A 15,620-nucleotide genomic window follows, 5' to 3' on the forward strand; every position below is an offset into this window, starting at 1 on the left:
TAGATGGAAAAGACAAACGCAGATTTTGGCAATTTATGATGCAAGCCTGACAACAGTTTGGTAGAGACAAGTGCATTTTGTTTGTTGACTATAGAAGATATGTTTTTGATTTTGAAGATGTAACCCATTATCTCATTTAGGATCTGCAAGCTTTCATACTCCATACAGTCCCTAAAACTCATGCCAAACTATTGACAAAAAACTTACACACATTTTAAAAAATAGTCATAAGAAAAAAGCTCTAATCCCCATTATTCCCTGCTCGCATACATTACCTTGAGCATTTTTGCCAAGACCTCTCCCAGGAATGTAACCCATTTTCTGAAGAAGTTTTTGTCCAATTCCTTTAGTGTGTCTTTCCCAGCTGGCAAAATCCTGCCCAGCTACTCGTACTCCTCCTGTATGGCCCTTCTGCACAGGTTTGAAGCTGCCACCCTGTTGAAATAAGTTTAAATGGAAATATTTGTCAAACTCAAATTCACTTTGCAAGTGAAAAGATATCATAATTATAAAGCCTTTTGAGTTGGAAACAAAATGTTTTGTAACAAAGAATTTAAGATAAGTAGTCAACAAGGCACATAAATACAATGGGTTAGTGGAAGAAGAGGATGATGCATACTCACCATTAAAAAGTAGAAGGAAGAACTAACGAGCAGAAATCATGGGCTAGCAATATGTCTGATAATACTATTCATTTCCCGGCATAAGCAATCGCCAACAGCTGAAATGTGTCGGCATTGAATTATTAAGAAACAAAATGCATAAGGACAGAAAGTACAGTTGCGTACACATCATAAATGTAGATGTTCAAGTGTATTCACTGTTGCAGTCATTACATTTGGGTAATCTGCTGGCAGGTTGCCCTCAGTCGGCCTGAATTCCAAAGTCTTGGGTCCTGCATCAGTTGCTGTCTTCTCTTCCATGACGTCAGGTCATCAAGGGTATAAAACAAGCAGCTGATGCCATTTTCTTTAGTTTTTTTTGCCCCCGATGTCAGGTTCCCCCAAAAAGGTACAAAAATATATATATAAAAACTATATATACATGAATCAATACAAGCTTTACCTTTATCTACAAGCAAATACACCACATAGGTTGTAGAAGATAGAGAAGGAAAGATAAACTCCATAATGAAAGGGGGATGGTGGGTGGGTAACCTAGACTGCAACAGTGAATACACTCGAACATCTACATTTATGGTAAGTGTACACAACTGCACTATGTTCATGTTTCACTGTTGCAGTCATTACATTTGGGTAGAATCCCAAAGCTATGGATGGGAGGCTGGAGCTAAACAGCATTAGCTGTGGCTATAAGGCCCTGCAGAACTGCAGTGGCAAAGCCTGCCCTGGACTTAAAGTAGAGAGGCAAATGATAATGCTTTCTAAAGGTGTGAACAGAACTCCAAGTAGCAGCCTCTAGAATGTCTTTGGTTGGTACTCCTCTGAGAAAGGCTGCTGAAGTAGCTGCAGCTCTCATGAATGAGACCTAATGCCCTTGGGCACAGGTTTGCCATGGTGTAAGTAGCAGAAACGAATGCTGTGGCTTATCCACTTTGAAATAGTCTGCTTTGAAATAGCCTTTCCTTCTGATCATGCAGCATATGCCACTAGTAATTGCTCTGTTTTTCTTAGAGCTTTAGTCCTGCTCAAGTAGAATCTTTTAGCTGTCTGTGTAATGCCCAAGGAATGCAGAATTCTCTCCCCCTTGTTCTGCGGATTTGGATAAAAGGTTGGCAGATGAATAGTTTGGTTAAGGGTCACACTGGAAACCACCTTAGGCATAAATGAAGGATTTGTCCTCAGAGTCTTTTATGTTACACCAGGAACACACTGTCAGGAGTTGATATTGGTCCACCATTTTCAAGACCATGTAATAGCTGTAATTTTTGCTCGTACATTTTGATTGATCCAGTTTTCACTCATCCATCTGGATTAGGTGAACATATGATACGGGCATGTGGGACTTGTAAATCGAAAGATGTGGTATACATGGCATCCTGCGAAGGATGCTCAGCGTTTTATATTGGTAAGACGAACCGATGCCTTAGGGACCAGATTCGTGAACATGTATACCACATTAGGAAAGGCAATATGTTCAACGCTTGAAACACATTCATGTTGAAGGAGAGGGACACAGCTTTAGGTTTAGAATATTGGAACAGATTTTGAGGTCCCATAGGAGAGGGGATGTTGAAACATACATGGAAGCCAGAGAGACACATTGGATCATTAAGTTTAGATCAGATGTGCCTCCTGGGCTCAATGGGAAGGTCCCTCTCGTCCACTGTTGAAAATGAGGAGGTTAGGATACAAGAAATAATGTTTTTTGGTGTTCATGGTTACATTACCATGTTTCTCTTATATCTTAATGACAGTTTTATAGGTACATTGTACATTTTAGATGAATTGATGTGAGTTACTTTTTACTTTACAATGACATGTTTCATTGTAGTTTTTTACTGTTGTTTATATGTTTTGAATTATTGCTGTCTTTGAATATTGTTATATTAATGGATATACCTTTAAGAATTATATTTTTCCCGCCTTTTTAGGTATTTAAATGGCTACTGAGTGTTGTTGTTTGTATATGGTCTGAAGAAGCTACTTGAAAGCTAACCTCTGCAGTAATAAACCAGTTTTTAACCAACTTTTGATTTTTGTGGACTACGCTTGATTTATGCTGTATTTTCCAACGTATGGGATTTTTTACTCAAGTATTTTTCCTCTTCATTGTTTTGCTCCTTTGTGGACTGTTTATTCATTTACCTCAAAAAGTAGTTTTACAGCAAGATATTTGGACCACCAGCTAAAATAAGGTATAGTGCAAGTGGTTCACCTTAATAAAGAAAAAGGAGTACCATCGGTCTGGCTTTTGGCCCCTTATATGCCAACCTTGTCATTACGGAATGGGAAAACAATTATATATTTAACAGTAAATATAATTAATCGTGGTGCCTGTATACACGGTACCCAGCTGACATTTTTATTATGTGGACAGATAAAGAAAATATTCAGAAATTTATGGAATAAATTAATCAGACCACTACCCTTTTAAAATTTACACATACTACTGATACAAATTCCATACCATATTTAGATTTATTACTCATTAAAGAAAATACCTTGAAAATTCTAATTTCATGAATATACAGAAAGCTTATATATTCTAATTTTTTCTTGTATTATACTAGCTGTCATCCTTTATATCAAACATGCAGTTGTTAAAGGGCAGATGGTGAGGGCAGCAAGGATGGTCATACTATTTGAAGATTTCAAGGAGGAATGTTAAATATTAAGGAATATGTTTCTTAGTAGAAACTATCCATTACATTTAATTACATTAATGATAAAGTTATTTTAAAGAGAAAACAGGGCTGTTGGCTTCTAAATTACACACAGAGCAAAGTAGTGTTCAATTAACAAATACAAGCAAAGAAGAAAAAATGCTAGTAAATATTAATAATATTAATGACAGCCAAGATACCAACTTGGTTCCACAAAGGTTCTATAATATATCTTTGTTACTACCTATTCAGTGGACAGTAAGACAACATCAGATACAAGGTACAAAACTGGCAACTAATGAACATCAATACAGATATATCAAATAGATGGGATCACAAACCCCACACAGTATACAAGATGGGCAAGAGCTTTAAACATATTTTTGAAAATTTAAGAAAGAAAAATAAAAACAGTACATTAAATAATATGATGAAATGTGGGCATTGTAGACAGTGCAAACATATACGTGTACAACAATCAATACATGTGGCAAAATAGAACATTATGGCTTCAGGAAAATTCAACTGTAATACCCAGGGAGTTGTTTTCAAAGCAGCCCGTCAAGAATGTCTTGTGTACTACGTGGGAAAACTCAACACAGACTAAAAGAAAGAATACAGAAACACATTTATGAACTTGTCACAAAAGTAAATACTAATGCTTTATATAAGCATATTAATTCATTAATCAACTCATTATTTCTTCTTTTTATCTTGGAAAAAGTTGAGCGTAATCCAAAAGATGGCCCGTGGAACACAATTCTTGAACAGAGTTCGTTCTAGTGGCAGATGCCACTAAATGCCATGGTACCACCTGCTCTTAATGAAATCAATTGTTTATTAAAAAGGATTATAAATTAATTGTTTTTAGATAATTTTTTTATGTAACAGTATTGTTCTAGGAATAGTAATGTTTATTATGTACATATTGAATATAAGACTTTAAATAGGAAGTGATCTTGGTCATCAGGAGGTCATGTGTTTAAGCTCGAGTGTATTTAAATGTTTAATTCTATATAGTCAAGTTTTTATCTGATAAAGTCTGGTTATATAAAGACAAAAGCACTTATTTTTTAATAAAGTCCACATAAGTGGGAACCCTACCAAGTTCAGACAGGAAAAGATACTAAGACAGGAATGGCAAGCACGGGCCCTGCAACCCCTGAGATGGGGGGGGGCAGTGGAAAGAACTCTAGCTGAATCTATGTCTTCAGTTGGGGAAGCAGGAAGAACTACTTGAATCTGTCTCTTCATGAAGTTCCTCATCATCCTATCCAAATCTGCTTCAGTGGGACTCCGAGTACTGCACTGATTTAAAAGATGATGCTGATAAGGGCAGGCTTGAACTCCAATGGTTGTGCTCTACAATGGGAGTGTCTGTGATGTGATACATGAAGGGAATGGAGTCAGACAGACTGTCTGCTCCAGAGGACCATTCATGGCAGGGGACCAGATCCGAGCCCAATCCAAGCCCAGGGATGAAGTGGTGGAAGTCAGATCACAGAGGAGTGACATCTTTGGAGAAGGTCCAGAAATTATCATTGGATCTGGCACTCACTTTCATCACTTCTTGACACCTTCAGGCTCCTTTTTTCTTAGTCTTCTCCCTTATGTGATTATCTGAAGGCTTGTCTGAAGTCTTTTTGTACTGAAGGAAGTCAGCTAATAAAGTGGCCGGTTCTCCTGTGGTGGCAAGGAGAAGGTCCTTTAAGATAAGTTTAGACCACTGGTCCAAAGAGGCCCAAGATCAGAAGAAACAGCATAGCTCACAAGCCTCTTCTGAGCAAGTCACTCCCAAATATTAGATATACTTAACATGCAGGTTTTGGGATGAGGATTTTGTGCCTGCATGCCAAGCACTTCTTAAATCCAGAGGTCTTGTTGGATATCCTGAAACAACCGACAGTAAAGTATACACACAGAACTAAATACCCTAAAAACAGTGGAGAAGTAACACTCTACCCAAGAAAAACACCCTAATACCCTGAGACTGTCCAACAACAGAGCAAAGAATATGTTTACATATAAACTTTAACTTTTTTTTTTCACAACTGAAAGGGTATCTGAAGGAAGATGAAAAAATGTCAGGAAGCCACCAACTACAAAGATAAACTACCCCAAAACAGGAGATAATAATGCTGCAGGCAAAAAAATAAATAAATACATAAATAAATAAAAGTATAAAGGCAGGAACCAGCTGATAACACAATGACTGACTACCTGAGCTTGAAAATGTAGAACATTGAACACTTATCTTTGGAAATAACTCTGCGACAAGCACTGAGCATATAGACCACTTCTGTCTTGCAAAGTGGCAAACGAGATCTGAAGGACTGGCAGGATAGTGGTGCATTATGGGAAAGGGAGGAGCTCCAGCCCTGAAGCACAGTCTTGTCTAAAGTAATGAACTTAAACCCATACAGATCATTTATACACATTTGTTGAGGTAGATGGAAAAGACAAACGCAGATTTTGGCAATTTATGATGCAAGCCTGACAACAGTTTGGTAGAGACAAGTGCATTTTGTTTGTTTACTATAGATGATATGTTTTTGATTTTGAAGATGTAACCCATTATCTCATTTAGGATCTGCAAGCTTTCATACTCCCTACAGTCCCTAAAACTCATGCCAAACTATTGACAAAAAACTTACACACATTTTAAAAAATAGTTATAAGAAAAAAGCTCTAATCCCCATTATTCCCTGCTCGCATACATTACCTTGAGCATTTTTGCCAAGACCTCTCCCAGGAATGTAACCCATTTTCTGAAGAAGTTTTTGTCCAATTCCTTTAGTGTGTCTTTCCCAGCTGGCAAAATCCTGCCCAGCTACTCGTACTCCTCCTGTATGCCCTTTCTGCACAGGTTTGAAGCTTCCACCCTGTTGAAATAAGTTTAAATGGAAATATTTGTCAAACTCAAATTCACTTTGCAAGTGAAAAGAATCTTAGTACAACTGTTATTTCAGTTCATTCAAAAGCTAGTGACATTTCCACTCATCCAAAAGTAAGTACAATCATAAAGCCTTTTGAGTTGGAAACAAAATGTTTTGTAACAGAGAATTTAAGATAAGTAGTCAACAAGGCACATAAATACAATGGGTTAGTGGAAGAAGAGGATGATGCATATTCACCATTAAAAAGTAGAAGGAAGAACTAACGAGCAGAAATCATGGGCTAGCAATATGTCTGATAATACTTCAGAGTTATTCATTTCCCGGCATAAGCAATCGCCAACAGCTGAAATGTGTCGGCATTGAATTATTAAGAAACAAAATGCATAAGGACAGAAAGTACAGTTGTGTACACTTACCATAAATGTAGATGTTCAAGTGTATTCACTGTTGCAGTCATTACATTTGGGTAATCTGCCAGCAGGTTGCCCTCAGTCGGCCTGAATTCCAAAGTCTTGGGTCCTGCATCAGTTGCGGTCTCCTCTTCCATGACGTCAGGTCATCAGGGGTATAAAACAAGCAGCTGATGCCATTTTCTTTAGTTTTTCTTGCCCCCGATGTCAGGTGACCCCAAAAAGGTACAATATATATATATATATATATATAAAAACTATATATACATGAATCAATACAAGCTTTACCTTTATCTACAAGCAAATACACCACATAGGTTATAGAAGATAGAGAAGGAAAGATAAACTCCATAATGAAAGGGGGATGGTGGGTGGGTAACCTAGACTGCAACAGTGAATACACTCGAACATCTACATTTATGGTAAGTGTACACAACTGCACTATGTTCTTCATGTTTCACTGTTGCAGTCATTACATTTGGGTAGAATCCCAAAGCTATGGACAGGAGGCTGGAGCTAAACAGCATTAGCTGTGGCTATAAGGCCCTGCAGAACTGCAGTGGCAAAGCCTGCCCTGGACTTAAAGTAGAGAGGCAAATGATAATGCTTTCTAAAGGTGTGAACAGAACTCCAAGTAGCAGCCTCTAGAATGTCTTTGGTTGGTACTCCTCTGAGAAAGGCTGCTGAAGTAGCTGCAGCTCTGGCGGAATGAGACCTAATGCCCTTGGGCACAGGTTTGCCATGGTGTAAGTAGCAGAAATGAATGCTGTGGCTTATCCACTTTGAAAGAGTCTGCTTTGAAATAGCCTTTCCTTCTGATCATGCAGCATATGCCACTAGTAATTGCTCTGTTTTTCTTAGAGCTTTAGTCCTGCTCAAGTAGAATCTTAGCTGTCTGTGTACGTCCAAGGAATGCAGAATTCTCTCCCCCTTGTTCTGCGGATTTGGATAAAAGGTTGGCAGATGAACAGTTTGGTTAAGGGTCACACTGGAAACCACCTTAGGCATAAATGAAGGATTTGTCCTCAGAGACACCCTGTCTGGGTAAAATATGATAAAAGGCTCCACGGCCATGAGGGCCTGTAGCTCTGAGACTCTTCTTGCTGAAGTAATTGCTAGTAGCAGAGCTGTTTTCCATAAGAACTTTGTATCAGCAGTAGCATCTGGTTCAAATGGAGGCAGCGTGAGCTTTTCCAACACATAATTGAGGTCCCATGCAGGTAGGTATTGGTGATCTTCTAGGAGGCCTTAAATTTTTGGCTCCTCTAAGATACTGCTTTAGTAAAGGATGAGAAAAGATTGGTGGCTCTGTATTGTAATGAGCCAAAAATGGCAGAGGCATGGATTTTAACTGATGAGAAAGATAGGCTTTTGTCAAGCATCTCAGTCAAGTATTGTAATATCTGAGGAATATTTGGGTTCCTTGTGTTTGATTCCAAGCACAGAATCTCTTCCATTTATCAGCATAAGATTTTCTAGTACTAGGCCTTCTGGCTTACAAAATGACATCCATCACAGCTTTACTGAGAGGTGTTGTTTGTATAACTACATGATCAGCCATGCTGCCAGGTTCAGAGTCTGGAGTTGACTGTGCAGGATCTGATTGTTTTGTTGGGACAGTAGTTGAGGTCTTTGAGGTAAGGTCCAAGCTGGGTATTGAGACAAGTTCCTTAGTATTGGGTACCAGTATTGACGGGGCCAGTTTGGCACAATTAGTATCATCTTTGGCTTCTCGTCTGACTTTTAGTAGGACCCTGGGAAGAAGGGGCGGAGGAGGAAAGGCGTAAACTGATATTTTTTTTTCCAACTGAAGGTTAGGGCGTCCACCTTCCATGCTTGTCTGTGATAAGTCCTTGTGCAGAATCTTTTCAATTGATAATTTGGAGGAGAGGCAAATAGATCTATGCCCGGGCTCCCCCATTTCTTTGTTATCATGCTGAAGACTTGTGGATCTAGTTTCCACTCATGATGTTCCATAAGGTTTCTGCTTAAATCGTCTGCCAGAATATTTTGTTTTCCTGGCAGGAACTGAGCTTGAAAATGTATTTGGCAAGTCAAAGCTGTGTCCCACAGTGCCATGGCTAATCTGCAAAGGGGGTACGAGTGTGTGCCCCCCTGCTTGTTTATATACCACATAACAGTGGTGTTGTCTGTCTTTATAAGTAGTTCTCCTGAATGTAGTAAGTCCTTGAAGGCTGTTAGGGCATTTTGAACAGCTACCATCTCTTTTTGATTGATATGGAGATGCATTTGTTTTGGGGTCCATATGCCCTGAATGCATCTTCCTGCCATGTGGGCCCCCCAGGCATAATCTGATGAATCTGTTGTTAAGGTCTGGCTGGCAGGGGGTAGAGTGAAGGGCCGTCCCATGTTTTGGTGACATGCATTTGCCCACCATAGAAACTCCTGTTGTAGGCAGGGAATGAGAGGAATCATTGTTTCCAGACTGAGACAATGTTGGCTCCACAAACTTTTTAGGTATCTTTGAAGTTTCCTCATATGCAGTCTTACATATGGAATCAGTAGGATGCAGGATGCCATGAAGCCCAAAGCCTGCAGAGTTTGTCTTGCAGATAACTGGGTTTTTGTTGCCATCAGTTTGAAGTAAGTAGTCAGTTGCCTTTGTTTGTCTGGCGTGAGGTAAGCCATCTGGGCAGTTGTATTCAAGCTTGCACCCAGGAATGTTATCTTTTGAGTGGGTACCAGTTGTGATTTCTTTTCATTTACTGTGTACCCTAGGCATGTTAGAAGCCTTTTCACAAACACCAGGTGTTGAAGAAGAATGTCCTTGTTCTCTGCTTGAATGAGACAGTCGTCCAATAAGGATATATCTGTATACTTCTTTGTCTGCAAATAGCAATTACTGGTGCCAGGCACTTTGTAAAGGCCCTGGGCGCAGTAGATTAGCCAAAGGGCAGTGCAGAGAATTGGTAATGCATTAAGCCAGCCTTGAATCTGAGGTATCTTCTGCACGATTGCCTTATTGGGACATGCAGGTATGCCTCTCTTAGGTCTAATGTCACCAGCCAAGCATTCTTGCCCAGCATGGGCAGAAGCTGCTGCAAAGTCAGCATTTTGAATTTTGGTATGTCCAGACGTGTTCAAAATCGAAAAATCCAGTATTGGCCGCCAGGCCTTGTCCTTTCTGGGTACCAAGAACAGTCTTGATTAAAAAACTTGTCCTTTTTCCTGTTCTGGTACTGGCTGAATGGCCCCCACATCCATGAGGGACGTAACCTGTTTCTGTGCCTCTGCCCACTGATCTTCTGGCAGATCTGGCCAACCGTTTGCCATTGGCAGAGTATGGAAATGGAATCTGTATCCCTGTGATACTAGGTTTAGTACCCACTTGTCCGGGGTTAACTGCTAATTTTCCCCCTAAAGGTGCTGCCAAAAGGTAAGTGCTTGGTGAAGGCAGAGGGAAGTCATTGGGACTGTTTTCTGTAGGTTTACGCTTTATCTCCTCCAGATTTGGAGGTAGAAGCTCCCCATTGCTTTGACCTGTAAGAATCTTGTGCCTGGTATCTGGAACCCTTAGAGTGTCTGGATTTGCCCCTTTGAGCTCTGTCTGACACAGGAAAGGACCAATTTTTTGTAGGCCAGTGTCTACTGAATCTTGGTGGCTGCACTTGTAAGAAGTCTTTTACAGTTTGCATAGACTTATCTTCCATTTTCTTTAAAACCTCTTCTGCCTTAATACCAAACACAGTATCATGCTGTAAAGGTGCATCTAGTAATTTAGCTTTAACATGGTCAGGACAATTTTGCTCTTTTAGCCAGGCATGCCTCCTAATCACAGATCCAGTAACTGTGGCCCTGCAGGAGGCCTGTAAGGAATCAAAACCACATTGCAATGTATGCTTTCCAACCTGTTCAGCTGCATGCAACAATTCCTGCAATTCTTTATTTTCTGCACATTCAGAAATCAACATCATTTTCTGTTTCAGCAATCCCATAACATGTTGTTGATACTTGAGCATATGAAACTGGCAGTTTAAGGCCCTAATTGCCAAGGTTGCAGATGTACAAACCTTCTTTCCCCATCTATCCAGTGCCCTTCAATCTCTGTCAGAGGGGGTAGGATTTTTTGCTGTTGAGGCCTTAACTCCCTTTGGACCCTGTGAAATAGTTTCAGGATCAGCAGCAGGGTTTCCAAATAAAAAATTGTGTGAGTCAGGGACCCTGTAATATCTGTCAGGCTTGCTGGGAGCCAGAGGTAAGGAGTCAGGGGTCAAGCCTGACTCCAAAAGCACATAATCCACAATGTCTAAAACAGGGGGTATAGCTAAAGGCCTGTGCTGAGGCAGAAGAAGGAAATCCCTGAGCCTCATTTTGATTCTGAGAAATCTTGACTCTCCCAGTGAAAATGTTCCCTCAAAGTAAGCAAGGTTTCTCCAAATGAATAATCCTCAGGAGGTGATGCAAATGGTATAGACTCCTCTGCATCAGAATCCTCATAGGGAGATATAGATAATTCCTGATCAGAAGAGGAATCAGAAGAAATAGAAACCTGATCTGAAGATTCATAATCAGTGTCTTGCCTAGGCCTCTTATTAGGAGGGGGATGGGAACCCCTGATCAAGGTAATAAGGTCTTCAGCCATTTTGATAATCTGTTTTTTAGGCATAGCAGCCTGTGCACATGGCTCATGCATCGTTTTTTTAGTTTTAGAAGTTGCTTTTGTCTTTGGTTTTGCAGTTGTCGTCAGTTTGATATAAAAATGCTGAGGCCTGAATACACCCTCAGAAGCCGGTGCCTGCTCAGCGGCTCCGGACCCATCCGAGGGAAATACATCCGTGGGTCCAATACTTTGAGTATCTCATGGCGTGCCAGACTCCACATGGGTCTCGGTAGGGGCCTGCGACTCAAAAGTAGTGGGTATCAGGGGCTGCAAAAGCTCCTCACTGAGTACCGGCAAACCGGTGACTGGCTTAGGAGAAGCTTTGTCATCGGTTTTGGACCTCGACTGTCTGTCTCTGTCCTTTTCTTTGCATTTTTTGTGTACTCCAGTAGTCAGATTGCTGTCCGACAACATTTCTGGGTAGTTAAATCTGTTTCCAAAATACTTTGAGGCAAAAACATACCGATGCTTAATAGTGCATTGGTTAAATCTAGCACAAAGCCGACAGCCAGGCACGTTGTGATCAGGGCCTAGGCAAGGAATACAGTATAAATGGAAATCCTTATGACGTATTTGCTTCCCACAAGTAATACAATTATTAACTTTTTCTGACATTGGCATGGAGCAAGAAAAAAGTTTCCCCAACGGGGTACTTAGCTTTAATGAAGACTTCGGTTCTGAAACTCAAATTCAAATATTTCAGGAGTCGGCCGACCGGCACTTGCAAAATGCTTCTGCTTCGGGCACCGCGCGGCAAGAAAGACTAAAGAAAATGGCATCGGCTGCCTGTTTTATACCCCTGACGACCTGACGTCATGGAAGAGGAGACAGGAACTGACGCAGGACCCAAGACTTTAGAATTTAGGCCGACTGAGGGCAACGTGCCAGCAGATTACCCAAACGTAATGACTGCAACAGTGAAACACGAAGAACATCTGTAAGGAGGCCCATCTTTACTAACCATTATTAATGATCTTGCAGGCAGGGTCGACTTTGTGCAGAAAAAAAAAAAATTCCAATGCTGTCTGTAAAATCTCCTCTTCCCATCATGCAACAGTAGTTTTCTCACTCTCCACATCTTTACTTAAAATACTGAGGATAAGACAAGATGAAGAAAAGGCATGGATAAGACAGAAGGTGGCATTATTTCAGGAACAATTAAAGAGAAGGTGAGGGATGGAAGGAAGACTATGCTACTGAAGGCAGACCAGACTTCATACCATTACAGCAAGCATATATTTTCATATCAGATAAGTAAAGGTCCAGCTCTGGTAAATGTTAAGAGTCTCTAGTTAATCCTCTTGGGTGGGCACCACCACAGTAACATACCACAGATGACGGACTCCAGTTCCAAAAGAAGACCTAAACATAAAAGTAATACTCAGCTTATAGTGCCTTACAGAGGTGCTCAGGGAAGACCAAGTTGTAGCTCAACAAATATCAATGATGTCATCACAGAAAAAGGCAAACGAAGTAGCCATTGATACAATGGAATGATCTTTGGGTGTTTGAGGAAGGTGATTTTACAAGTTTGTTGTGACAAAATTCAAAGCAATAAGCTAAGCATCTGGAAAGAGTGAGCTTAAAATCATCTTACCCTGCAGTAACTTAGCAAAGGGAAGTAAATAACTGATCATACTTGTAAAAAGATTTAACTCTGTGCAAATAAAACCCAAGTCTGAGGTCATCTGTACAATGAAGGAGGTATTCATCAGAGTAATGGGATTCAGGAAAAAAGACAGAGGCAGGTAGCTTATTGTTTTCTAATTTCTAATAACTGGATGAAACCAAATTCTGTGGAAATTTTAAGTTTGAAGAAAAGGTTATAATTCTAAGCTCCATTCTTTGAGGGAAACAGTAAGGAAACTTGAAAGAGGGAGCTTGCAACTCAGGTATCCTCTTAGCAGATGTAATGGCTGTCAGGAAGAGAGTTTTCCAGGACAGGTATTTCATGTCTACAAAGGAAGCAGTTTAAAAGATAGAAGAGAAAGTTTCTCAAGCATAAAATAAATGTCTCATGGAGGGACAGGACTCCGAACGACTGTAGTTAAAGTGGAAGGTACCATGTAGAAAAACATCTCACAGACTAACAAAGGCAATGGATGCAGAATTTAAATCAGATAGAAAGATGAAGGCAGCTACCAAATGGAAACTTGACTCTGGAGAACTGAGCCAAGAGTCAAATATTTTACAGAGGTAAGACAGTACTAAAGTGATACACTCTAAAAAGGATTTATGACTTTGTTTGACAATTAATAAAATACAGGTTAATTTACCCCAGTGCGTGTTGTTGGCAGTACACCTTTGAAACAAGGAACTGATGGACATTACCCTCTGACAGAATAACCAATCATTAGCTAGCAATGTAATTAGAAAAGACGGATTATTAGTTGTTTACTTTAAAAGACCAGTGGAGATTTGACAGGGTGGCGAGGTAGTTAGGTCTTGAAGGTATGGATGATTCTGAAGTTTAAAAAAAATTCAGAAAAATAATTTTTTTGAGACCCACAAAAGAGCAATTAAAATTACTTTGGCTTTGAGGCGTTTCTTTCTGCATACATCTCATCATCTTGCAGAACTTAAAGGTATGTCTCATTATAATACAAAATAATAATAACATTATAATACTACTACTATTAATAACATTATTATTATAATAATATAATACAAAAGGCATTAGTAGGTTGTGTTTTTTGCTGTAATCCTTAATGTAATGAACATAAATGCATGAGCTAGCAGCAGGGATTTCAGTCCCCCCCTGTAGAAACATTCTGATTTCTAGTCTTCAAGTCTGTAAAAACACTCCACTCTAAACTGTAATTCTAGCTCTTCCAGTCTCTTAAAGAATCATTTACCCAACTGTTTACTTTTTCTTCTTCTTCTATGTGATATATCCCCACTACCCTCCCAGTCTGTCTCTGACTCAATAATAGTTGACTCACACTCTCTCAGCCCTCAGACAAGGTAATTTCTTAGGGCATCCTACTGGTAAAAAGGGGTTTCACTCCTTTAAAAAAAAGCATTAGTAACAAAAGAAGAACTAACATTATAGATATGACTTCTGAGCAACTGATAGTTTATTTTTGAATTGCACATACCTTGATTGACTCATCCCACTCCGTTCGCCCTACGGGCTCTCTCCGCTCCTCTACCTGCCCCAATTCCCACCCACCCCTGCATACTCTGAACTTAAAGGTAACCTCCGTTACTAAGACCCTCCCTTCATTCTCCCATTATCCAATAATTACATCCATCAGCACCATCTACACACGCCCTTCCACTTCCCACCACTCCAGCCCACCTACCATTTCAATATCCACACCCATATCTCCTACTCACCCAACTCACACACTCAACAAATATAAATAACTCCTCTAACTCCACAACCTCACTCCCACTATGTCTCATTACCCCCAGTCTCATCTCCACTATACCCTCCTGGGATTAACCTCCCTATTCACCTGTCTCTCCAAAGCTACCATCAACACCTCATCTCTTCATAATAACTCACTGTGTCCACCCCAAATCCCCCACCCTAAACCACAACATAACTATCACTCCCACTCATGCAAGCATATACCCCACCATATACACTCAACCCCCCCATATACCATGCCCCTCCCATGTACCACTTCTATCCATCTAAAAAGCAACCAAGTCTTGCCTAATCATCAAATACCTAAAAACCATCACCTATATAACTACCCAGTTACTACTAGGAGGAGACATTCACTCCAACCCGGGGCCAGCAATCCTTGCAAAGTAAGCCATGCACCCATCACTATCTAGCTAAGCACAAACCCACCGACTTACTGCGGGTATTCATATTTTGTATCAGTATCATGAATAAAATAGAAGACCTGCCATCTCCGTATATAACCCCGATAGTATTCTCATCACAGAAACATGGATAAAACCACATATTAAAGATAATTCCATTACCCCACCTGGGTATAGCATTCTCAGGCAGACCGGCTACAGAAAAGAGGCAGAGGCTTAGCTCTACTTCATAGAACCGACCTACAACTCCAACTCCTCCAAAAGGATTCTCCCAAATTCAACAATGCAGAGACTATTTGCAAAACACTCCCTTTACCAACATAAGCACCTAAATCTACTGGGTATCTATATACCCCCAGGTGACAACCTAACCACACTAGAAGCCATACTTCGCTGGGCCTCATACTCAAGAAACTATTGTGCTAGGTGATGTAAACATTGACTGGAACTCCAGCCACTCTCCCACCCCCATCACCACATTAACCTATATAACTTCACCCATCTTATAGATACTCCCACACGCATTAATAAGGCCACAAAAAGAGAAGCTATACTGGATTGGATCCTCACAAATCAACCAAATACTGCCCATCAATGTGGCACCCTACCAAAACTATCTGTACGAC

General features: G+C 40.2%; 1 protein-coding gene across 1 annotated transcript in view; it reads right to left on the minus strand.

The window, feature by feature from the left end:
• Positions 1 to 15,620, minus strand: part of TFIP11 (tuftelin interacting protein 11) — a 725,612-nt gene that overhangs the window by 653,900 nt on the left and 56,092 nt on the right. The window contains exon 4 of the mRNA XM_044068282.1: positions 276 to 435. Coding sequence (XP_043924217.1) covers positions 276 to 435 — 160 coding nt within the window. The remainder of the gene's footprint in view (positions 1 to 275; positions 436 to 15,620) is intronic.

This window comes from Protopterus annectens, chromosome 4.part0 (genome assembly GCF_019279795.1).
Source record: "Protopterus annectens isolate FY-2018-M chromosome 4.part0, PAN1.0, whole genome shotgun sequence".
NCBI lineage: Eukaryota > Metazoa > Chordata > Ceratodontiformes > Protopteridae > Protopterus > Protopterus annectens.